The sequence below is a fragment of the Cyanistes caeruleus genome, chromosome Z, assembly GCF_971803275.1.
Source record: "Cyanistes caeruleus chromosome Z, bCyaCae1.hap1.1, whole genome shotgun sequence".
Taxonomy (NCBI): Eukaryota; Metazoa; Chordata; class Aves; order Passeriformes; family Paridae; genus Cyanistes; species Cyanistes caeruleus.
Window position 1 is genome coordinate 38,719,830 of NC_141732.1, and position 26,197 is coordinate 38,746,026.

Below are 26,197 nucleotides of genomic sequence, written 5' to 3' on the forward strand. Positions count from 1 at the left end.
TACCACTTTCTGAAATGACATTTTAAAGTTAGAAACAAGCTGAGATGACTGCCAAAAGATTGGGCACCAGTTCTTGGTATCAGTTATCTTGATACCAGTCTAACCAAAGCTGGAATGTAAGTCTTACATGGATTCATGGTATATACCACTTTTGGTAGTCACTGTAGAAAAAAGCACGTGACTTGTTTGCTAATGGCTCTTCAGTCTGTGGTTCAGGGTATAACCAAGAAATCAGTGGTATGGGTGGCTGGCTTTGAGCTTAAGGTTCTTTATCTTGTCTCTTTTTGATTAATGTACTTCTCTTTTCAGGTTCATGTAACGCTAGGGACCAAAGAAGCACACGTAATATTTCTCTGGTGTGGGGATCAACCTTCTAGAAGAAGACTCTGAAATAACTTTTTGCCTTCAAGTTCTTTGTACTGGGACTGACTTGTCTTGGGAGAAGAACTCAAGAGAAAAGATTTTCACATTGGAGCCATTAAAAATAAACCTGTTCAGAGAACTTACTACCTGCAGACAGACTTAAAAAGATTGAGTCCTGCTTTTCATCCGTGTTCCCACTTCAGACTGTAAACAATGAGTGAGTTTTGGTTGTGTTTCAACTGCTGTATTGCAGAACAGCCACAGCCTGTAAGTATGAATATTGGCACTGGTTTGTTTTATATAATTAAGTAAATTTTTCCCTTTTTTTAGCTTTCTTATGTTACTTTTTTTTTTTTTTAAGGCTGTTTGGCCAAGCTTGAGAATTAAGCAATTAACTGATAGCCTGCCTTGATGGGGATCAAAAAAGTCTGTTCTAAACTGCTGTTACTTTCCTGTCCTTGAGAGCAAATTGGTCCAAGACCTTTGGAAAGAACCTGTACTTGTTTGAACTGAAAAGGAGGGCAGGGAAAAGAGTAATGAGGATGTAAACTGTCATTCTAGAGTAAATACCTTCTTAGTGGAGATGTGTAAATGTCTTCACTTCTGTATGATTTAAGGTCTGCCTTTGAGTGTGGCTAAACAATGATGCTAGAAAGAAATGATTATGTTAAGAAGTCCAAAGTGAAATCCAGTCCTGCACCACCTTAATTAAAAAAAAAATATTTCATCTTTAACTGTTTGGTTAGTTTTTAGATTAAATCCTAGAAGAGTGAAGGGATGCATTCATATTATAAATACTTTCTTTTTAAATAGAATTGAAAATGGCTGTTGTGTGAAAAAGTACATAGCAAACAGATTAAAGAAAAGGTATATGTTAGTAAAGCAGAAAATACAGAAATATTCATTGTTTTCATATATTTTTAAGTATCTTTGGAGTATGTTTCTGAGTCTAGTACTATTGGAAGAAATTCTGCCTGCATGAAGGTGGAATTAACCAGGAATATGATTAGGACTGTGAGAAAGATGATTGTAGGGTGTGACATCCAGATCAAGCTAATTAAATATATAGAAATGACAGTGGTCATACAGTAGTTTTACAAATATGTTAAAAAAAACCCCAACAGTTACTGACAGGAGTATTATAGCAACCAAGAAAAACTGAGAGTTTTTAATAAATAATAAAGAAACCGCATATTAATATGCCCAGCTGTAATATTTGGCTTTAGGAAAACCAAAGGATTGGAAAAAAGTGCCTCTCATTAGACACTGTCATTGCACAAAGCCTGAATGCCAGGCTGATGGCATACAAATATTGAAGTGTGACCATTAGCATTTTGAACTAATGAGTGCAACTTTATCTCAAGCTTAGTCAAGCAGTATTGTAGGAGATGAACTCTGAGATAACAACATGGGAAGCTGTTATCCTCCTCTCTTGCTTGAATACCATGCAATCCTTTAAAATGCTAGCTGTACCCATGTAGAGCCAAAGTTATTTGTCTCGGTTTTTGAACGTAGATTTGAATAAGATGTGACAGTTCAAAATATTTCAGATAGAGAAATGTCATAATCGTTTTGGTTTTGAGAATACCGAGATCAGTCCTTACAAAATCTTTACTTGGGTTCTATGATCTGTTTAAGTCACTGCCAAAGAAATCAACTGTGTTAATACAGCGATGTGTGGGTAATGACTCATGAAGCAGGTGGAGATTGTATGTGGAAAGTGAAGGAAAGGAAGCAACCCACTATGTTTCTGCTGATATGGTGCTGAGCATGGGCTTGATAATTAAAACCATGCTTGTGTTTAAGATACTAATGGCATGCTGTTGAGCACTAATTTAGTTTCTGAAATGTGCCTTTCAGATGTTGTAGGAGTACTGCTTGTTACAAAGCGCCAAAATTCTTCAGGATATGTCTCAGAAAAAGGAGATGTGTACCCTTCTTGGCATGCTTGATGAAAGGCACTTAAGTTGTCCTTTCCCTGCAGTTACTCTTCTGATTTTGCTGTGTTGTATTGTACAGCCAGTGTTCTGCCATGCTTAGTTGCACTAAGTGGAGTGTTTAATCAGACACTTGTACCTCTGAGTAAGTACAGGAATGTTTACCGTTTCTGACAAATAGCAAAGCATGTACTGTAAGTCTGAGGCAAGCTGATAAATGAGACGAGTGGTAAGGAAGCAGTTTTCCCTGTCTCTGCAGGTGTTACATGATTGCATATTTGAGAGACTTACATGCTGAAAAACATGCTAGTTTTTAGTCCCAAAATACTGTTACATGTTTTCCCATTGTACATAAACTGAAACATGCATAGAAGTTATGTGTCTGTCCCCTGCTGTGCATTCAACTTGTCAGTTGAGTCCAGTTCTAAGGAGAAATGCCTAATCTGCCTAGTCTCATTCCTTTCATGTGCCTTCTTCCATTTTTAACTCCCGCATCTCAACCTTTTCATGGCCTGCCTAACAGTGTCGTAGCCATTTCATGTTCAGCCATTGCATGTTGAGAGGCCTTCTTCTTCGGGAGGACTAATATGGTCTTGAAACAACACCAGCAGCCACCACCAGCCTCTCAAAATGGACCTTGAAAGCAGGAAGTTAATTTGCTACTTGTTCTGATCCTTTTTTCAAATGTTCCTACTTATATTTATTATAAACTTATTATTTATTATAAAACTTATATTTATTATAGAATATCCTGAGTTAGAAGTGACCCAAAACAATAATAGAGTCCAACTCCTGGTCCTGTGCAGGACAGCCCCAGAATTCACCCTGTGTGCTCAGGAGCATTGTCCAAATGCTTCTTGAACTCTGTCAGGCTGATGCTGTGACCACTTCCCTGGGAGCCTGTTCCAGTGCCCAACCACCCCTTGCATGAAGAACCTTCTCCTATATCCAGCCCATACTTTTCCTCACGCATCTCCATATGTTCCCTTGGGTCCTGTCGTCGTTCAGCAGAGCAAGGAGGATCAGCTTAGCAGGAAAACCTTGTTCGCACCATCAGTCATCTGTCCCTCCTGTTCCAGGCCCTCATGCCTGGTGTGTAAGGGTACCTGGGAAGGTCAGGCAGCCTGGGAGGGAACTTGCCTGTCACCACAAGCAGTAGTAACCTGCTTCCATTCTCCCCTGTGTCTCCTAGGTCTCCTCCTTCTGCCAGGGGGCATTCTCTGAAATTACTTTTTTCTCATTATCTATGGCAGATGCTGATATCTGAGGCACCTTTTAATGTCATGGATAGTGACATAAATGTAAACCCTCTTTGCTAGAGGGAGAAATAAAAAGAATGTCTTAATAGTTGCATGTTTCTGTAGTATTTTTAGCATCCATTGAGCTAAGGAGTTTCTTTCTCTCTTGAAATCCAGGATGCCAGAATTGTCTCTGCTTTCTGCTGGCAAAATTCTAGCATGCTATATTTGAAATGATCAAATACAGCATCTCTGTTCTTTTCAGCTGTAGTGCACTTAACATGAGAACTATACATGCATGAGTCCTTTCGGTCAGTTTTATGGAAGAAAAACAAGAACACATTAATTTTACAGCCATTACTTCTCTGATACCATACCCCAGAGCGGAACAGTAACGATGCTGCAGTTATAGACTAGTGTTCTTTGAGGCTCCTTGAATCAAAGACATTGTTCAAGTATTGCCATCATCTTTTAGTGAAATGTATCTTGGCGCAGCTTTTAGTCAGTGCTAACTGGATGCATCCTGCTGCTGTGAAGTAAAACAGCTGTCATGGAAAGCAGTGTTCTACTCTCTCTCCTAAATGTTACTTTGGTTGCTAAATATTTCACTTGGCGTATCCAAGACGGCAGTACTCACTGTCACGTAAGGCACGTGTTGGAATCTGGGTCTATAATGTTCTCTGAAGTAGAGTGATAAAATGAAGAAAGCAGGTATTCAGAGCAACAAAACCAGTTAGGGATGCAGCTGAAGAAAGCATGTTCCTGACTGGGCTTCTTAGTAGTCTGAAGTTCTTAGCATGGTAGAATCCAAACAAAAGCAAAGGGAGATTGTTCTTGTATCACCCTCTTAGGTTTTCTTGGATTCATAATATATTTTACCACAGTGAAGACTTCAGACAACTTGTTACTTTCATATCTGTTTTCATGATACCAAGGAGGAGATACTAATCTATTAATAACTGTGTTCAGATTTTCTTGGTGGTTTAAGTAGCCTGAATTCAGTTTCTCATGATGTGACCTTTGTTTTGGGAAAAGTAGCACTTTCCTTGATTGCACCAGTTTTCTTACACCTCCCACTGATACCCTTTATAGGTTCTGTAAGCTGATTTTGAGTTTCCCAGTCACTTTTTGCATGCTTCCTCTATGCTATCATCTCATCTACTTCTGTGTTTCACTAAACTATGCCAAATTCCCACTACCAGATGCATTGCTTGATAACAGAAGTTTAGAAATCTTGCAGGTTTTCAGAGAAAGAATGTTAATGGTTTCTTTCTTAGGCTAAGCTTGTCGCCTACACCAGGAATCTGTTATTTTCCTATACTGCTTTCTTCCTGTTCTGTCCATTTTTAACTTGCAAAGTTAATTTTTGGTCTGAGAAGCCATTGGTCATGATCTAGTTGCACTCCTACCTGATTTGGGCCAAAGCTCAGTGCAGCTGAGCTTTTCAGTTTGCTTTGACCTTTTAGTAAAATTGCTGCTCTGCTACAAAAGAGTAAACTATGCTCTCCTACTTCTGGCTCCAGGCTTCCTTCCCTAGTTAATTTGTTGATGTTTTGTTGCTTGTCTCTTGTTTAGAGGATTTCCATTCTGTGTTTTTCTTAAGGGGCTATTAGAGTTTTGTTGCATGCTATGCCATAAATCTTTAAAGTGGTTTGGAAAGTGAAGTTTGTTTAGTGTCTCTTGATGTATGAAGGAGGATGAGCAGGTAGAGTGAGGAGGCCAGTCGTAAAAGAGAGGCAGGAAAAGCCCTGCACATACTCTGCTGTGTAACTGAATGCTGGATGCTTCAGAAGACATAAATTGTCTTATCCCTGGTTACCTAAGGAAATTATCCATGGATGATATTGTCAGCCCTAGCTTCCTTTCTGGAGATGGAGTGGTAGATACAGCCAAGGATACATCTAATGCTGCAATTTGTGCAACTCTTAAAGAAGAGAATTAAACATTCATTGTGCCTTACAGCTGCAGAATAGATCATCCTCCCAGCAGGCACATATACCACCTTGCTACTTGAAGAAGTACTGGTTCAGGCTCCAGAACCAGTACTTGCACAGAACTGTTCAGTACAACAGTTCTGTGCAAGTGCAGCTTCTGGCTTAAAATATCTAAAACTCAGGCTCTCTTCTTCTATTGCATTTAATCAGTCTGCCACATGCAGTCAGCCTATGAAAGACTCCTGTAAAAGATGTCAACCTTAGAGAGCCCTCAGATTTCTCAGTTACCCTACTGAGTTACATTTTCAGCTGCCAGTTTAGATGCTTGAAATTCTTTCTTTTTCCTATTCAGTGATGTTGTTAGTAGTTTAAGGGAATATCTTATCAAAGGGAGCAGAATCAAATAAGCAGCAAAATGCATGGCTTTTATTTATAAAACCTGATATGCTTGTATGGGTTTCAGCCTGATAGAGCTGCTCTAGGATTTTCTTCTACCTTGAAATTACCCACCAAACATCTTAAAATATTTTTTGTGATATTCAAGTATTAAAGTGTTTATAAAGAAAACAAAGGAAGCACTTTGTGTTTATGTATAAATACCTGAATGAAAATTGAGTATTTTATGTTATTTTATTATGGCTGTGAAATTTTTAGGCCTTCATTAGCTGCATTGATACTATTTACTTAATATAATACTAGTTGATGACATGGAAAATAGCATTTTTGGAAGAGGTTAGAAACAAGAATTATGCCAGCTTTCTGTTGATGAGAATGTGTCTTGCCATTATCAGCATACTTGAAGAAAGACGTAATATGCTTTTAATATCTGCAGGCTCCACAGAGCTCGGGTTTTCCACTTAAACATGGGCAGGAAGTAGATTGTGCTATTTGTTAATCTGGACACCAGGACTAGAGCCCTTGAATTTCTTGTTTCTCTTAAATCTCCAAATTCTTCAATGAGAAGAGATTTTCAAGAGCAAAACCCTGGTATGAGTCAGTGACAAAAGGAGCTTCCACAGGAACTAGTTGATGCTGCCTAGCAAAAGTTAATAGTTTTGCAAACACCCTTGGAGACTGTGCTGAAGCATTTCCAATGCAATTTTTTTGTAGTTTTTCTGTAATTTTTCTAATGGAACTTGAAGTTACAAAATGCTGGTATTTTTGGTGTGCCTTAGTTCTAATGTTTGTCAGTTCAGCTGTTTTATCCCATTCTGCTTCTCATGTCCAAGTAGGGGAGATGGGGAAGAATGAAGATTTAGGGGCATTTCTACTTGCCAGCAGCTAGAGGAAGGGGTAATCTGGACAGTCTGAGAGATGTGCACTTTCACCAACACTGTTTGGAAGTATTCTTTGTGTTAGCAAATGGAGAAGTCAGTCATTGCCCTGAAGCTAAATGTTCAGTCTTTTGGTATTAACTGCTTCTGATATCAAAGGGAGTATTGAGGCTAGAAGCTTCCTCTGCTGATATCTTACTTTATTTTTATTGTAACTTTTCTTGATTGAATCTCAGATATTCTGTTGGTGATAATTCTTAAGACCAATATGCAACTGAAAAAATAGGTATTTTTAAATTGCTGTTTTGAAGATCTTTGCCTGAACTTACATTTTCTTACATGATTCCCAACATTAGAATTTCACAATGCTGAAAGTGTTGCTTTTTCAGTCTGTTCCTCAAACCTCTGGTTCTGCAGTTCCTGTCATGAAACTTAGTTGTGCATGAGATATGCACAATACCAAAATTCCCATTTACTTAAAATAATGCTATTCTTGACTGTTCTCCGAGATCCTGAATTTATAAGATATCCATTAAGCCACAGACTTTAATAGGAAATCACTTGAAATTATCTTCTTGCCTTTGTCTTCAGAGTGGCTTAGCTGATAACTCTAAAATGCTGACTTCTGTAATTGTGGGTTAATATCCTGCCACAGGAGGATATTCTCCAGAGTGAGGAGGATAGAGCAGTGGAGGCAGGGCAGAAAAGCTGAAGCTGTCAACTGCACTCGGATGAAGATTCAGGGAAGTAATGACTCTCCGAACCCACTGGGTATTTTTTGTTTGTCAAATCATTTTGGAGAGTTTTTCAGTTACTTGGATGTATCCTCAAGACTGCTGTAGTTAACTGTAGCTAAGGAAAGATACCATCTCTCTTTGTGTTTACTCACAAATAAATGTGTAACACTGGGTGATTTGTTAATATGTCATGCTCTGAAAGTGACTTGATATCAAAAGGGATGAGGTTGACATGGGATTTTAAAAAACTGTTTCACCTGCATTATCTCTCTTATTGCAATTGTAAATTCAGCTCATTTAGGCTTAGAAAATAGTCTGGGTTTATAATATGTTGTCTTTCTCATGGGCAGGGTCTTAATTGCTTTTCTCTGGCTTGTGGTATAACTTTTTCAGAGTGAACATAACCACCCTTGATGTTCTGCTGGATAGTGTATTGTAAAGGATTACTTACTTTCATAAGTTTTGGTGCTGGGATGCTCTCAAATCAGACTGTTTTAGTTTGTCTTATCTTTGGCAGGACTGCATTATGATTTATGTGTTGTTAATCTGCACAAGATGGTTTCAAGGTGGTATGTGGCTGCCTTATCTCCAGAGACTGAGAAATTAATTGAGACCAAATTGTGATTTGTCTTTGTAAGTTTGCCTGGACAAGCCTTTCTTTGCTGACATAGGGTGGCATTTCACCCTCTACTGTTCAGCCAGCTGGAGTTTTCCATCTCTGGACCAGACATACAGAGCTCATCTCATCACAGTGCATAGAAGGGGAGAGTTATTGTTTATTGCTTATCAGTGTCTGCATTCCCTCTGGTTTACATCCACCTCTGTGAGTGGGATATGGTGTTACACAGAGCTTGGTACTTCAAGTTTGTTAAAAGAAATTGTGACCTTTGAAAGTATTGTACTTACTTAAAAAGTAAAAAATAAAATCCCATGGGCAGTGTGTCGTGACTGCTGAGTGTAAGTAAATGCTCTGGAAATTCAGCTTTCTTTTATTCTGGCCTCAGAGGGCTCCAAGTAGGTTCAAGTCTCACCTTTGCTGAAACCCTCCGGTTCTGTCACTGATGCTGAGTTTTGCTTTCTGGCAATTCAGGCTTGACTCATTTGAAAGTTCAGTACTGCAATTTTTGTTTTACAACTGGAAGATGTCAGGCAGGTTATTTGGAGAGCTGCATGGTTGGGCCATCAGTGGCTTCAGAACCTTAAATGAGGAAATTAGGAAAGAACAGAAAAATTGGGACATACATGAAATGTAGTTATTAATCTTTACCTCATTATATATATTTGCATAAAACTTATCTTCTGGCATGCTTTTTATTTTGTGAAAAGCTGATGCTTTTGGGGATTAAATGGCGTAAAGAAAGTGCACATTGCCTGTGTTCAACTGGGAGTTGGAGTTCTGTATCAATTTATGAAAAATATTACTGTTATGGTATGTATTTTAAATGTAGGTGGCTTATAAGCTAAAATCCACTTGAAGTAGGTTTCTTGAAAGACTAGAGTAAAATCTATATAGGACATGTTTAACTATGTTTGGAACAAATATTACTTTAAATGCAGCTTGTTGTTCTGCAGTTACTAAAACCCCATTTAATTCCTAGGCTCTCAGATGGTGGTCAAGTAATGGATTACTGTTAAAATGGGACAATAAATCCTGCCAGGCACAATTCCAAGTAAATCTGCTAGGATATGTAAAGGCACACACATATATGTGCACATGCACATAGGCAACGTACTGGACTGCTTGCATTTGTGGCAGCAGCTTGGCATTGCTGAACTTGTGAAGAGTGGAAAAATGCCAAGAATAGGCATGCTGATCCACAGAGTAGCAGGCAAAAGAGCTTACAGGCCCTCTACTCTCCTTGGAAGAACATCAAATGCATGTTTTCTCTTTTTAACATCAGAACTAAACTTTGGAAATGAAATTACTTTTGGGTTCATAATGCAAAGAAAGCGAGGTTGGGGGAGGAAGGAAAAAAGCTGCAATGTGTGTACTTCAGGGAATAAAGAAACAAGATTTGTGTGAGAGCTACTTAGTTATTGCTTTACAGAAACTATTTTAAAACCTTTAAAGGATGTGGTCGTGATGAAAGCATGGATTAAACTGACTCCTGGAAAACTGGAAATTACGCAGTTGAGGCCTCTTTGCATACTCCTACCCTTAAGGAAACAAAACATGTGCCATGCATCTCATGTCACTAAGATTCAGCTGACCTTTTAAATTCAGGAATAAAATGCCAATATTTCCATTATTAAATTGTTCCTCCATAGAGAAGACAATAAAGAGAAAATTTACACCTTTTCATACATACACACCTAGATTAAAACCTGACAAAAAAACTGACTGAGGCAGGAAGATAGGTGCATGTTAGGTGATTTAGTGGTTAAAGAGCTGAACACTGTGGGGATTTCTGCAGGCTGTAAACTTCAGGTTCTTCTACATAGCAAATACCTTTTTTCTGGATTGTGAAAATATTTGTTACATTGTGGGTTGGATTTTGTTGTTTAGTTGATTTCTTTTGGTCTGTTTTGGTTGGTTGTGTTTTTTTGTTGGTTTGGGGTGGAGGGGTTGGTGGTGGTAGAGGTATTTTTTTTGTTGTTTTTTCTGTTTTGGAGGTTTTATTTTTGTTATTGGTTAGTTGATGGGGTTTTTTGTTTGCTTTGGGTTCCTTTTTGTGTCCATCTAACTGAATGCCAGGATACTCTTGGATGCTTTTTAGTAGCTTCTATGGGGCATGTGTATAAACATCATGATTTTCTTTGAAGGCAGCTCATCTTGGGTGTTAAGGAAAAAATTTATTTTAGCTACATTTTAAAATAGATGATGCTAATTACATGTTTTTAGTTGTTTGGGTTTTTTTACTTACTGGTGTTCATTGTAAATAGCTTTTTTATGTCTAATGAGATTATAAAGCAAGAAGGATTTCTGAATATTCATGTGACGTAAGTGCTGCAAAACATATGCTGTAACACTTTACAAATGTGAGGGTGTCTTGATCATCCCCTGATACAGTGAAATTATCCTCCTTTTGTACAGTAGTGTGTTTCATATCACCAAAATCATGTTTTGCAGTATCTTTGTCTGTTTCTCAGTGCCTCTAAACTAGACACCAGTGTAAGTAATGTTCACTCTGTTTGGTCAGAGAAAACAGAGCAGCTTACACCAGTCTAATATATCTTGATGATAGGAAAAGTGACCAGGTACCCTACAGTACCTTACATTACATTAAAATTTACGTAATTTAGTTTTACAGAATTAGTCAGCTCACATTATTCCCCAGTGAAAGGGGAAAAAAAAATATAAAGGGAGTGAGATTTTATTTGGTATTGGTGTAACTTTTGTTGAAAAAGACCAGCCAAGCTTTGCCTTTTAAGACTGCTCTGAGACAGCTCCAAAACCTATTTTACCCTAGAGTTGTTTGTTGATCACTAGAATGTACATCAAGGGGTTGACTCGTACAGGGAATCACTTTTGGCGTTCCAGTTGCCAGCTCTACAAGCTCCCTCTGTGTTTAGAGAGTCAAGCTGAATCTTTTTCCCACACTGGAACAGTAAGCTTTCCGTGAACAATCCCTCTGGTTCAGCTGACTGGAATTTAGTAAATAATTTGGTCATGCCCAAGAAGGAATAGAATTCAGCTTAGATTCTTAGCAATGTTGGCTCCACAGGCCTTGCAGGGGTGAGTATTACTGACAAATTATTTTTATGACCAAACATAGCAGGAACTTATTTTTATAATTCCTAAGACAAGAAATGCTGTAAGATGCACTGACTGTGGTATGGTTTGTGCTTTTATCCCAGATAAACAGGCGCATCTAAGTTTTGTATTGTAGTTTTATACAAGTTTATGTGGTTTAGTTTTTTAAAAGTAAAATTAACTATATACAATTTATGAACACAGAAGAGTAGACTGAAAGTAAACCTTGCTAGGAAACAATTGAGAAGGGCAAAAAGGTTTGAATTTCTCCATATTTTCATGTAGTAATCCCTAAGAGGGTGTGTTGAGTGTCATGATAATGCTGAATCCTGATTTTTTTTTTTAGCTTTGCAGCTGGAAAATAAGCACCTTTGTAGTGTTCTTGAGTGGAGGATGTTTTCCCCTGAGTTTTGACAAAACTCAAGTATGTGTCAAAATGAACTTCAAAGCTTAAGAAATTATGTTTAAAATTGTCTGTAATGATGTTATAGAGAAAACCAGAGTCACTTCTTGTCTTAAATTATACATCTCTCCATAGTCTGAAACGGAACCACAGTTGAGAAGCACATGTCAGTGTCTGTACATGACAGCAGTTATATGTGTCTACACTAATGCCATTGTTCAAGGACACAGCAGGGGAACTTGGTGAGATACTGAAGCAAGGTTAAGGCACAGAAACCATGCAGGAAATCTGGGAAGAAAATTAAATTCTTGTAAATTCTGTGCCTTGATCATGGAAGTGTGTTTCTGAGTGGTATAGCCTGCTGACTGTGTGACTTAGGGAACTCTTAAAATAGTTGGATATAATCAAGGTTTGGCAGTTGCCATGCTGCCAAGCCAGTGGCTCAAAAATTTTTTTTTTAATTGGCATAGGTGCCATAGTCCACTGAAAACCTGTGTGCTAGTAAAGGGTACCTGACCTGTTTCAGGTTATGTAACACAGAGTGGTGGTGGCAATACTTTAGCTTAGTTGTTGGTGTTTTTCCTTCATTTAGGAACAGTGAATATGTTCCTATCAAAAATTGGTATTCACTTCTGTATTCATAGCTCTAGTTTTAGGAAGATGGAGTTATGTCCTTTTTTTTTTCTTAATCACATGGTTCTATTTGCTGAGGAGTTAAATGAAAAATATTTACTATAAATATTCTACATTTATTATGGTGCAGCCTATTTAGAAATTCCCAGCCTGCAGCTTTTTCAGAAAACATGATTTTGCTGTGTATGTTAATTGTTCTTTCTGCTGTTCATTCTGACCTCAACTGCCAATCACTGTAAATCTGTAGCCAAAAAGCTAATGTTGGATGTATCTTGGTTTTGCTGGAGGCTGACTACACTTGTGGAACTGGGAAGCGGTTGCCCTGAAGCTGCCAATAACTCATGAACCTGGAGGAATCTTAAATATCTTCATAGTGCTCAGTGTTGCAATGCCAAAGTTTCCTCTTCAGCTGTCTAAGAACCATGCTTTCCAATTCTTCCTGTCATAAGAAGCTCCAGAATTTGGTTTTTTATTCTGGCAGGAACACTAGATCTGACACACTGAGAAAACAACACTGTATATTTTCTGGATTTCTACAGTGAATCCAGCTTCAGAATTGCCAGTATAAGGCTGAAGGTATTGTATGTAATGGTATCAAAAATTATGCAAGTAGGAGGCATAGACAATAATAGAAAATCTGCTTTTGCAGGAATAAATTTATCATGGATAACTTGGTGCAGAAGACCTGCAAGATAAGGAAGGATAGGCTTGCTACAGAGATGGATTAGTAAGTAGGAAGGTTCTCCTGAATAGTATTAACAGCCAACACTACCTGTAAGAATGAGGGTGTGATGTTGTTGACTACTTGTGAGTCTGTAAATTTCTGTAGTGCAGCTAGTGGAAGAGTAACAAGCTATTTCTGCTACTGCTTCTGAATACATCTTTTTTTCAATAGCACTGAATTTAGAGGAGTAGAATGGGATGAATAAGTTAGGAATATGGTAATGTCCTTACATGATGAAATAGAAATAGTAATGATTGTTTACACTCAAGACCTGTGGAATTGTGGCATGCCTCAGCAAGACTACATAAAAAGGTCTGTGCATGTTTGGAACTGGTGTTTTCCCTTTGATGGGACACTGGACAAGGAAGTAGAGATTGCTTTGTATTGCCAAGAAAAGCAGGACATTTCTTGAAAGGGCTTCCTTTTTATATTCTTCGTTGTAATAAAATATGTAGGCTTACAGTGCTTGACCAGTTTTCCTGCACAATGGCCTTTTGTCTTTATTGTCTGTCTTTTGAACCTACAGATTTTTAGTGGCACACCATGTTGCTCCTCCTTTGTTGCCATACTTCTGTTGGAACTTGTTAATCTGTTCCTGAACAACTTCCCTTCTGTCTTTTGGGGATGTTTGCTGCATGTCAGGTATAGACTTTTGTGTTGCTGCTCTGTATCAGTTACTATTCTGAATATGTCAAAAGCATATGAGCAGAAAGATAATTTAAGTCTCAAGCACAGCTGCTGATTTGAACATTCCTTAAGACTTACTGGTAGGCTACTCTTCCAGAGATTCTACTAGCCATACTGTATGTGGGCTTGATGTGCAAGCATCTCTAAAATACCTATTGAATTATCCCTTGCTAAATCGTCTTGGCTACTTGTTGTATTTTTATATTTTGTGTATAGTGTCACCATTTCTATGTTCACTAGTGAGATCACCTTGTAAATGTATGGCTATTTTTCATAGTATGGGAAGAACATGGGAGGATGTTCCTGCTTCCCTTGTGTAGGTTCTAACTTCTTTTTCTTTGATGCCTCAAGCACAAGCAAAGACAGACTGACACATAATGTCATTTTGAGATGCATTTTTTACAAAATGATTTGCCTAAAATGAACTGGATGAACTTGAATTTGGCTTAAAATCAAATCTGGGACCTTTGCAGAAGTCTGCACAGGAGCAAGAAATGGGATGGCCACTGAAGGAAGTTTTTGATTCTGTACTTAGGAATTATTCTTCCCTACTGCAAATCAGGGTATCCAAAGCCATGTGAGAGAACGCATGCTGAGGATGTAACTGATCAGTATGCCTTTGGAGCAGCAGGGACAAGCCTGAGACAATGCTGAGGTCACTCAGGTGACAAATAACTTGGTAAGGAGATGCCAATGAGAAGATCTCCAGAAAGGTCAGCCATCAGGAGTGTGTCTCTGTAATAGGATTACTCCCCTTAAAAAGGGACTTGTGCAAAAAACCATAAGGTATCTACATTTAGAGCAAGTTCATTTTGATAAAATTTCGCTGAGAAGTGAGTAGTACAGTACATCATTAGAAAACCAGGAAAATTCAGGTATTTTCTTGCACAGAGATAGATAGATAGATAGATAGATAGATAGATAGATAGATAGATAGATAGATAGATAAACAAGAAGCTGTTGCTTTCTGGGCAAAGTAATGCCAAGTTTCTAAGGTGATACTCACAGAGGTGTTTAAAAACGCATGAATTCACTATGTGTGTTGATTCCTGAGGATATTGCTATTAAATATTGTGACTTTGTTTTTGCCTGCAGCAAAAGTACTACATCTTCCACTCATTAATCCTACTGCTGAAAAATAAACAGTGCCGTAACTCAGGGAAATCCATTGTTTCCCAGTAAGGGAATTACAGTGAGTTGCATAAAGAGATTTTCTGAAAATACCACGTGGGCCCTGATTTATTGTCATAGTTAAAGGTGAATCACAGTGTGCAGGCTTGTGAGAACCTATGGCCATGCCTTTAGGGGTATGACTTTCAGTGCAGTGGATTCTTTAGCTGGTCCAGGGAAAGTGTGAGACTTAAGGATTGGTTTTGTATGGTGAGTATGAGGATCCTGTTTCTGACAGTGGCCTGGTTGGAGGTAATATTTCAGTTAATTTTTTGTTCCTTGACTTTTCTGCACTGGAATTTGGTATGTGCATATCATTCTGATGTGGAAGATTATGCAGAGTGTACAAAGGAGTACAGAAGGCTTGCATATTATGTACCCTATGCACATGTGCGCTTCCATCAAGATGCAAATGTGTTCAGACACCTGCACACACAGCACGTAGGAAGCCTCTTTATATTAGTCAGCTAGCTCTAGGAAGTCTTACAACAGCATGGAAGATAATTTCTTAACAAAACTGTTTCAATAGTCAGTGTTCTTGAGCACATTCAGGGCTTTTGTTTGTGTTGTACCTGAGGGGTAAAGAGACATTGATTTGGCTGAGCAGTAAGGGATACATGTTGTAATCTTGGCAGTGTCTATGAGGAGCTTCAGCTTTCATCATGCCAGATGATCCTTCAGGTATTTCCTGTGTTCTTGTTGGGGAAGGTCAGTAAGTGAATGGAAAGAAAGCTCAACATGATACAGTTCATGGCATGTTCTTATCAAAACTTTGGGATTTTATTTTTATAAGAAGCTATTAGAAGTTTCCAGAAGGTTTGTACTGTGGTGAATCTTCATATCATTCATTTAACCTCTCTTTTAAGTTACTATCACTTTTGGTTACAGGGGGAGAATATACATGAAAGTCAGTTGCAGGCTGCTGTTCATCACCATCTGAAGCTAGAGGCTTGTAAAGTAGTCTAGATGACAAGACAGCTCTGGATGCCATCTGGTGCAGTGCAGCTGCTCAAAGCAGAACCAGCTAGACTTCACTTTTGCAGGGTCAGGACCAGTTGTGTTCTGGGGAACTCAAAGGATGGACATTCAGGTTTACTGGGGTTTTGGTCTAGTCTTTGACCACCTACATAACTGTTTATTGTATTATATGTTTTATCAGTGTTTTTCTACGTTGTAACTTTGGTCTGTGGCTTCCCAAGCTGCTGCTGCTGTACACCTTCAAGGCTGTCTTCTGTTCCCTCTATATTTGTAGTTAGAAGACCATTGAGGCCTAAAGGAGATGTCTCTTTTCTTACAGGTGAAAAAATCCACTATTTCAGTTTCTCTTCCTGTGTCCCGTACAGCAGAGTTCTTGTCCCTTATCCGTGTCATAGATCTGGATTGACTCTGAAGTTCCAGTGGTTAACTTCCTCTGTGCAGGCTGGTAGTAAGCACTTGGTCCAAGCAACAGCTAGACAATTGGAAGTGACTCAGCTGGGCAGCTGTAAGGATAGAGTTAATATGTTTATGTTCAGTTCTGATTTTTGCTGAGAAACTAAACTACTTGTCTGTATCACAGACAAGGATGCCTACAGAGGCTGGAAAGGGACTTCTTGCAAGGGCAGGTAGTGGTAGGACAAGGGGGAATGGCTTTTAATGAAAGAAGGTAGAATTAGATTGTATATTAGGAGGAAATTACTTACTGTGAGGATAGTGAGGCACTGGAACAAATTGCACAGGGAAGTTGTTGCTGCCACATCCTTGCCAAGGACTTGGAGAACTTGGACTTGTGGCCTGGTGGAAGGTGTTGGGAGGGGGATTGAAACTTGGGGTGCAGAGGATGGCATTTGAAGTCTCTTCCAATCCAGACTATTCTCTGAGTGTGTGATTTGTTGCTTTCATCATGCTCTACTGTCCTGTAATTGGATTACCTGTTCATCTGCAGTTAGACTTCACAGTCTAAAGACATTAAAGCAGTATAGTTACTGTAGTATAAAACCAGTGTGGTTTTTTTAAATTACTGGGGTTTTTTTAATACATTTTTTAAAGATTACATTAAAGAGACATTAAACCACCCAAACTTGTAAAAATAAAATTATTAGAAGGATAATTAAATTTGTGGACAAAATGACAGCCAAGGTGAAAGTTGCAAATCTAATCTTAAAATTTTACTAATGTGCATTTTGAAAAGGACAGTGCTTTCTAGCTAATGCCAAGGAATGGATTTGGATTTACTACATAACTTAAAATGTCTGGAATTGAACAATTCCCTTAGATGTGTGAGCTAAGCACATTTCTTAAAAGACCTATTGTCTTTTGACATAGAGTCATTTGACCTCATCTGGCAGTTTTTTCCTGTTTATTTAGAAAGCATAGGCTACAATTGCCAGTTTTGTCATATGATGACTAACATCATCATAGTATAATGGAATGTTGTGTAAACAAATCAAAAAGCTTATACTTCAAAAGATACAAGAAAGTGGTGGATTTGCTAAAAAAAAAAGGAGCTATTTGAGATAATCCAGTTTGATGTATAAAGTTATGAAATAGATCAATTTGATGAGAAGTTGAAGCTTAAAATCAGTCTGTAAGATTTGATGATGTCAGCTTTGCTGACATTTTCAATTCTTCTACTTTCCCTCAATTTGTTTTTTTCTATACAGGAATGGAACTGCTAGTTGTTTTGCTGAGGTGCTCAGACAATCAGATTTCATCGTTTCTTTATTTGCACTTGTGCTAGTCAGTACATGCAAAGTGATTTTGCTGTAAAAGTTGAATCCAGTGTACACTTGATAACCGGCTTATTAGATGCTCATTGTAACAGCTCACATTTTAAAAAAACTCATCTCTTTTCAGTCCTTGGTCTCAATTTCCTAACTCCCTTAGCTACTGAAATCATGAGGCATCATGAGCTTTTGGAAACCTAATGAAAGCTGAGTGTGCCTGAGACCTGGTACTTACGTCTGTTGCTTAAGAGCTGGCATGAAAGCCTGTGCCAGTTTCCTTCTGCTTCTGTTCTGATGAAGCCATAGTTTGCAAGATCCTTTATAAGTCAGGAGTCTTTAAATAATCTGATAAAAATTGTCCAAGTAGTAGATTGAGAAAAATGTGTTTTAGTGAGGGCAGCAGCTTTGGTGTCTTGTAGTTAATGGAGATCACAGCATTGGTCAGAACATCATTCTGCTGGGCTTAGATATCAGATGTTCCTGCTTTAGAATGAATCTGTCACTGAAATTCAGTGTTTTGGAGACAGTCTCTAGCATTTCAATTTATCTTGTCAATTACCTTAGTTGTGCATCTCTATGTTTCTTCTGTGTGGGAGATGTTTTGACATGAGGCATTTGAAACTCACAGGTGTACTCTTGCTTATTCAGAGAGTATGTGGGCTCCTATGCTTCAAATGGTCATTGTCACTTCATCGTTCAAAAACTGAATTAAACACTGAAATGTTAAACATATGCTAGTGCTGTCTGGAATTTTATTCCAGACAAAGAGACACTCTATATGGTGTCTCTTTCATCAACTTTTATATCGCACTTGGAGATTGAATAAGTGATGGACTCTGCAGTCTAACCTCAGAAATTTAAAACAGCTGAGAAAAGTGAAAATACTACAATATTCAGGGAAATGTTTAGAGAACGTGCAACCTCTGTTCTTCAAAAATACCATATTAACTTTATGATGATCCTGTACATCTAGCCATTGGTTTTACAGTGTTAGTTTGCTACCTAATGATCTAGTTGGTAAAGATGGGTGTTAGCTTTCCAGCTTTATATGCATACATGCTTCTTGTGGTTTATAACATGCGTCTCTAGGTTCCTAATTAGGGTGGAAAGTGTGGAGAAACAGTACACAAAAACAAATGCAAGGGATACCCTTGTCCCTTCCCAGCCCCCTTATTTAGAATTTGATGCAAGATACTACAACCTTTTTAGGCAATTTTGATGGGTCAGCGTTGGGAACACAGACACATCACTCAGACCACAGCTTGTCTTGTGACACATTCAGATGTTCTGTGCACAAGACTATTTTGGAAGCAGAACAGCATGTGTGTGGGAGGACAGAAAACTACCTCTACAGGCTGATCTGATACTTCCTATTCTGATCAGGTACCTAGCCCTTCCTGTGTATTAGTGTCTGGAGGATCAGATGGGTGCCACAGCAGAGGAAATCTTGCTGCTGGTATTTTTTCAGAGCAGATACAGAAAGTATAAAAGGTCAAAGAAGGAAAATAAAGTGAAGGGTTTCAGTTTCTCCTCTAACCATCCAAATCTTCCATCTTGAAATGGTTGACTATCTTGACTTTGATTAAATCCTCCCTTAGATTTCTGTCTTGGGATTTTTTTATTTTTTTTTATCTTTGGCTTGCGCTACTTTGAAGTTTCAGCTGAGTTTTTGAATACAAAGCTAGGAAATGGCTCTGTTTCAACAGTTCTATCATTGAAATGTCACTTGGTCCTCAGGGAAGAGATAGGAAACACCAATCTTGATTGGTAAAAAGAACCCAAAGTGAATTTGAAGATTAAGAGTTTGCTTTTTGCATTGGGTAATCCTGAAATTAGCACTTCAATAAGTGGTAGCAGAAGTTCTCCAAAAAAGGCTTGCTGTTTGATGGTTATTTCTGAAGCATCAAACAAAACAGCTGTGAGACCCTATAGTCTGATTGCTCCTATTTAGTTTTTAAAAAAATCCTTATCATATGTAGTGTCTTGATAGTGCACCCATATAGTGTGAAAAAAAAATACAGTGAAAACAAATGTAGCAGGTAGATACAGAAGAAAACTGGAACATATTCCTTTTTTGCATTTACTCTGTCTATCATAAGAATGGGAGTTGTGATGGCTCTACTGGGATATATTTTGCTTTATGAGAGTTTGGGATTTGGATTGGTTTAGTATGGAAAGATGTATTAGCACTAGATTTCCTAGTGTTACAAAGGGTTAGGTAATGTGGTTAAAAATTATTATATTCATTATGTTCTAATTGCCATACTGTTATTTAAAAGTCAAGCTTGCAAAGAAGTATCAGAGAATGAATTCTTTCTCACTGTATTTGATGCCATTGTAATGACTGAGCTAGCAGTCAAAATTGACCCTCATGTTGTGGAGACAAGCATTAAAAGCTTGTGTAACTTCCCAGTGTTTATGAATGCACAGTCATCTTTTTGCTTCTAAAAAAGAAAACTTTTTGGAGGCAATAAATGTTAAGTGATTATTCTCTGACCACAGAAACCCATTCTGCAGAGCAGCTCTTCATACTGTGCAGATCGATCATTCAGTTCTCTGCTCACCAGGGAGAGTTTCTGTGTAGGGAGTTAGCAAGTAAATTTATTAATTCTTGAATAAGACTTCGGAGAGGAATTAAATATTCTTTACTTAGCATTTGCCAAGAGAGATAAGCCTGTTTCATGACAGCATTCATTTAAAGAAAGAGGAAGACTATTTTTTGGCTTGACAAGGTTGCTGAGCCTGCCAGCCAGCAGTAAGCATTGCTGAGTCCACGAAGGCAAGCCTAGCAGATGAAGGGGGCCCACTGAAGCCACAGATGTTCCTGCCATGACCCACTCAAATGTGGAGTGTTATTAATACATTGATATACACAGTCTGCACTCCTTTTACTTTCTTAATAGTCTGAAATTAGAGAAGTAATTGATACAAGACTGGAAAATTAATCTTGGAAGCTGATACTTTCACGCTTATCAGTTGAGATGACAAAGCATGGTACATAGTTTTGTTTTTCTTCATTATGCCAAAATAATATGTCATGAAAAACAATTGTGTCTTGAAGAATAAGGAGAAATTGTGACAAATTTGAACAAAAGCTCCTCTTCTTCTTCTAATTTTTAAAATTAAAGACAAGACAATCTTGATCAAAAAAAGGAAGATGCATCACTTGTCATTTTATATATGGAACCCTTCATATTGACGTGGGTCTGGTTGGAAACACATTGCACAAAATCAGACTAAATAGATCAGATCAGCATGTTATTTCCTTTCTAATGTATTGTACTATGCCCTACACTTTTGGGGTACAAATGAATATGGAATGACAGAAAAAATGTCTTCAGTTGCATGACATATAACTTAAGTAATACATAAATCCATATTTATGTATGTATCCATATTATGTATGTGGAATGTATTTTTACTGCATATGAAATAAGACGAAACTACATGTATAAAAAAGTTTTTAAAAATTGCACTCAACATTTGGGTAAATGCTAAGAAGTTGCCAGTAGGGATATTATCCTTCCCTTGTGATAGCTTAATGATATTAACAAGTATTAATTAAAAAAAAAAGTTCTCCTCCATAGAAGCATAACTGTGTCTGTGTTAGTTTTAGAAAAGAATGACTAGAACAAGGATTTACTACTTGTGACTTAAATACCAAATTTTGTTATTTTGAATGTGAGGTGCAAAGATCCAGCCCGTTCCTGCCACTGATTTGTTGCTTGTGTAGACATTGAGGACAGTGGGTATTCTGTTGCCTGGTATCTTACCATTGACTTTACTGAGATCCTAAAGATATAAAAAACGAGGACATCATCAGCCAGAACATTTCTGTGTGGAAAAAAAGAGTTGGCACTTTTTCTTGTTTTAGAAAATGGTATAAATGGGTAAGCAACAGGAAAAAGGTGCCATGTGTGAATTTTAATAAAGAAGCATTATTTTCAGAGATTTTATATTCATGATATGGCAATAATATATCATCCCCCCTGAATTTCTTCAGTTTCCACCATGTATTGCTTTGTGCTTTGGTGCATATTCTTCATCTGCACTTTTGCAATACCACTTTCATTCGAGGGCCGCCTGCTGCAGGTAAAATCCACACAGACTTTGGTGTTGTAGGGTCCTTTGCAATGCTGTGTGTCACATTTCACTTAGACTTGTATTTTTGCTATGTTTATAGCAGCCATCTCAAAATATCTGGTGCAGAATTAGCAGAACATGCTCTTCAGGAACTTAACAGATTGCTTTGCTTTTGATACTAAACAAATGTAGGCTGGCACTTAACTTTGGAGTATCTTTGTATGAGACTTCATACAAAAGTTGACTTTAGTTGCAGCTTCAGCTTTTAGCTGGAAAGTAATTGTCAGCCTCTCAAGTTCTGAGTCATGTCACTTAATTTTTTTTATGTGTTTTAGACCTTGGTGTTACTCTGCCTAATTCAGAAGTGTTGCCATCACTTATGAAAGGGCTTGAGCTAAAAAAGTGCAGCCTGACCTCTGGACAAAATCTGGAGATGGTGAATAAAGATCATTTCTTCCCCGAAAGTCAAAAATACAGGAGAGTAAAAAGGAAATTTTACCTACTTCTGGACCCATCAGTGGCAATTGTGTGTTTAAAGAAACAAATTACAGTTTTGCATCAAATATTTCTTGCAACAAATAGTCTTTGGAGCGATGAAAAAGAGCATTGCAGTGAAATGTTTGTAGCGTTGCTGAAGGGCATGTTGAATACATGGTATAACTACTTTTAACTTTCTAGGCAAAAGTTTAAAACTATTTAAAGTTTCCAGAAACTTGCAGGGTTAAAATATTTAGTGTGATGCAACTGTTGCAGGCTTTCTGATTTCTGATCTGGTATTTCGAAGGAAATGCTACCATGTGGGTGCAAAGCGTCACTCGCAGGTTAAGAATAGAAAAGATCAGTTTTTACTTCATTTCTATGGCAACTGAAATGTGATCCAGTTTCATTGCATCTAATGCATGTTGAAGGCAAGGCTTCTTAGGTGGGTCTCCAGACTACTTCCATTCCTCCCTAGACATTTAACACACAAGCCTACATCTCTTCTGCTTCAGTTTCAAGATCAGTTTTTCTTTTCATGGTGTAAAGATTGCCTGGTATGTACTTTGCAATCCAAATTCTTCAGCTTTTTGTTAGGGGAAAAAACTGAGTAAAGCCATTAAATGATGACATGTCATATTCCACTTCCAGAATCCTTCTACATATCTTTTCCTCTCATCTCATCATTGTTGTGTTTCTTGTCACCCTTTGTCCTCCTTGTAGAAGGGGAAGTGCTTTGGCACAAGACAAAGGGGGGAAAATATTTAATACAGATTTTAAACTTCTTTTTGTCCATTGATACCGAGTGTTTTAGTAACATTGCCACGAAAGGTAACAGTCAAGTTAGCTAATCATAATATAAACCTACTTTGGTTTCCCTCCTTCTAGGAAAAAAATCCATGAGGAGCTCAAATAGAGGGCACAGGACTCACAGTTAGGCTGACATGGCTTTTATTTGTTTTGTCAGAAACTTCTTGAGAACAAAGCTTTAGATGGTACAGATGCTCAGGGGGGGTGTTTGTATGTTGAAGTTCTTCACACTGTTGTGATGAGCATTCATTTGTTTTATAGATGAGCTTTAGTCACATTTCATTACTATTTAGATTAATGATGTGTAAATGCATTCAAATGGTAATTATTCATAGTATGATATCAACCAGTTTGAGGTATGAGTGAAGCCTAGTGGGATTAAATATTGCTGAGCCTTGTCAGCATTTTTTATTTCTTTCTAACGCCAAGTATTTTATGTGTCTTCCCCTCCTGAAAGTCATGGTGATTACCTCAGCTGATCAGCCTCAGTTTCTGTGGCCCTGAAGAGGACAGGGACCGCTTCCCAAGCACAGTACTTTTAATTCCCAGAACACAAAATCAGTTCTTCATCACAACAAATCGGTGACACCAGAAGGCTTATGAGCTGCACAAGGAGGAAGCATGGAAAGCCACAGATGGTAGAGGGAAATGATCATAACATTTAATTTCCTCCTAAGTAGGAGATGAATGTGCTGCTTCTCAGCTTCTTTCAAATTCAGTTTACTGAAAAAAATCAATCTTGTGTGTTAATTCTTACTGTGTATAAAACATTGTTATGCATGTATTCTTACAGATACAAAACCTCAGAAAATACAACTTCAAGAGAAAAGCCTGGCATGCTAATATTTATGGTGTCCTCTGTAAAAGCTTTGTAACCTTTACAGGCATGTTCCTCTACTGCTTTCTCCTTACATTCCTTGTAAGGAGGTGATTTTTTACAGTGCTCCCCATGTCCCTTTACACATTCTAATTGGTCATTTTGGTTCTGGCTGAGACCATGTTTACAGGAATAGCACATTCTAGTAGGATCAGCTGTGTAGGACAGCAGAACAGTTGCCACTGGGGAGTCATGATGTGCATTAGATGTCTTGTGATCTACTCCGGCCTGGCTCACCTGCTTTATTTGCCTCAGTGTCTGTTAGCAATGGGAGAGCATCAGTTAGTCTTCCAGTTCAGTTTCATCTAAAAAAAGGTCTTAATTTGTGTACTACAAGGTTAGTCTGAAATTAATATTGAATAATGGTAAGTGAGAACTGGGAAAGTTGCTTCAAAAGCCTTCTCAGCATTCTCAGGATCCTAAAACGGTAATGTAAATGCAAGCTGGTTAATCCTGCAGGAAAAAAAAAAAAAGTAAATCAACTTTTTTATTTGCTTTTATATTTTGTGGCACTGCATTTAAATACTGTTCCATAGCTTAATGGAGCTCATATCAGTGGGCACATGTCAGGGTGGGCATATGAGGGGCTGATGGCCTCTGATAAGGAACTCAATTAAGATAAGAGACATGGTTTGGTAGCAGTGTAGTTTAACTAGTGGTTACTGGTTGACTAGCTGATGATTAGTGGGGAATCATTTACAGTCAGTCACAAGATCCAGCACTTTGTTACTGGCATGCCAGTGATCTTAGCAACAAGTTAAGGAGTAAAGTAAGTTACTTTACACACACACAAAGTTAAATTGTCTTAAAAACTCATAAACAAGATAAGAAAAATCTAAAATCCTTAGGTTTGTCTACATCTTCTCTTCATCAAAACTATTAAAATGAACAAATTATGGGTGTATTATTTAGATACATACATTTGCCTGCTATTTGTTTAAAAGAGGGAGAGTGGCAACTCCTGCAGACATAAGACAATTTTAAGCGTTTTAATTAGAGCAATGTATTTTCATACAGCTGTCTAGATCATCTTTCTTGTCAACATCACAGCATATTACAGTACAGGATGGTGTAAATACAGGGGTTTTTTATGGCTGGAATATTTTATTTGATTGATTGATTTTGGAAAGTTCTTTGGAGTTAGACAATTGACTAGTAGTTTTAGTATAGATCAGATCATTGTATTTAGCTGTTTCTAAAGAATTGTATGTGTTCCTCCCCATCCCAGCTATTCATAGCATGCAAGAAGGTACTGAAACCTATTGAAATCTGGTTTTTGTAATAGGGAGAAGGTGCAAGACGGGATTAAATGTGTTTTGTACTTGGTGGCTAAACCCTGTGATGTATTCTCATAGCTGTGGGCTCTGATTCATAATGATTTCATCTGTAGCTATTGAAATTGTAGCTAGCCCAGTCAGGGCATGTACCTGCTTGCCTTGAGTCTGTGTGGTCTTACAATCTCGTAGCCAGTTAGAAACAGATCATTAAAAACAAGACTGAGTGAACTTTAAGGTAATGGGAAAGTTTCACCTGAGTTCAAATAATTTTTTAGCTGTTAAAGTTTGTACTTGGTACAATTTGCCTTAAACTGAGATATTGGAACTGTGTTTTGTTGCTTTTTTTTTTTCCAAATGTAGGTGTTTTTCAGAATATAGACATACAGTGACTACACACTGCATGAGTTGCTCTATGTAAGGTTCTGGCTCTAGCCTAAGAAATGAGGATAGGGCTTTTTTGTTTTTCTCTTTTAGATGCAATGCTTAGCTGGAGGCAGGCAACCAAAGCAGCTTTAATTAGGGAAAATCTTTACTGCCTCTTATTTTTTTTATTGCATGTTATTAGATTACTAACAAATGAAGCTGTGACTCTGAAAATTGAGCAGCAGAGGTTAAGAAATTCTTGCCTTCTGTCACACAGTAGAGTCCCTGAGCTGGCATTTTGCCTTACTGCTGCACTACACCCCTTCAGCTCACAGTTGAGAATAATGCAGGCTGGAAGTTACCTTGAGTGTATGGGTTCAGAGTTCATTAAACCAAAACTTTGATCAAACTCAAGGCACTGTGGACATTGCCATGAAGTGTATTACAAATAGTGACATCAGGGCATGCAAATAAGAAATTCCGTAAGTTAGTGCCTTCATAGACCTTTCTAACACGCTTTGACCCTTAATTATTGTTTTGAGTGACTCAAATTTTATCTGATTATTTAAATACAAATATAGGCAGAAGTTACTGTATGAAATATTGTAAATACCAGTTAATAAATGTGGAATTTAGTAAGGTTGTTTACAAATGTTTTGTTTGCCTAAACTTTAGGAGTCGTACCCGTGCTTGTCTGGCACACATCCTCCAAGTAAAAAGGAAGTTAGTACTAGTGTTTTGGTTAACCTCAGAATTTGGTCTCTGTTTTTTGACTCTGTTGAAATATCTTACAGAGTATGCAATATCCTTC

General features: G+C 37.8%; 1 protein-coding gene across 12 annotated transcripts in view; it reads left to right on the forward strand.

Annotated features, from left to right (window-relative positions):
* The window catches only part of CDC42SE2 (CDC42 small effector 2), an 81,125-nt gene that overhangs the window by 47,765 nt on the left and 7,163 nt on the right, over positions 1-26,197 (forward strand). For all 12 annotated transcript variants that reach the window (XM_086869446.1, XM_086869441.1, XM_086869442.1 and 9 more), the window contains one exon: positions 310-630. In XM_086869446.1, the coding sequence (XP_086725572.1) occupies positions 577-630 (54 nt within the window). In that variant the 5' untranslated portion in view covers positions 310-576. The remainder of the gene's footprint in view (positions 1-309; positions 631-26,197) is intronic.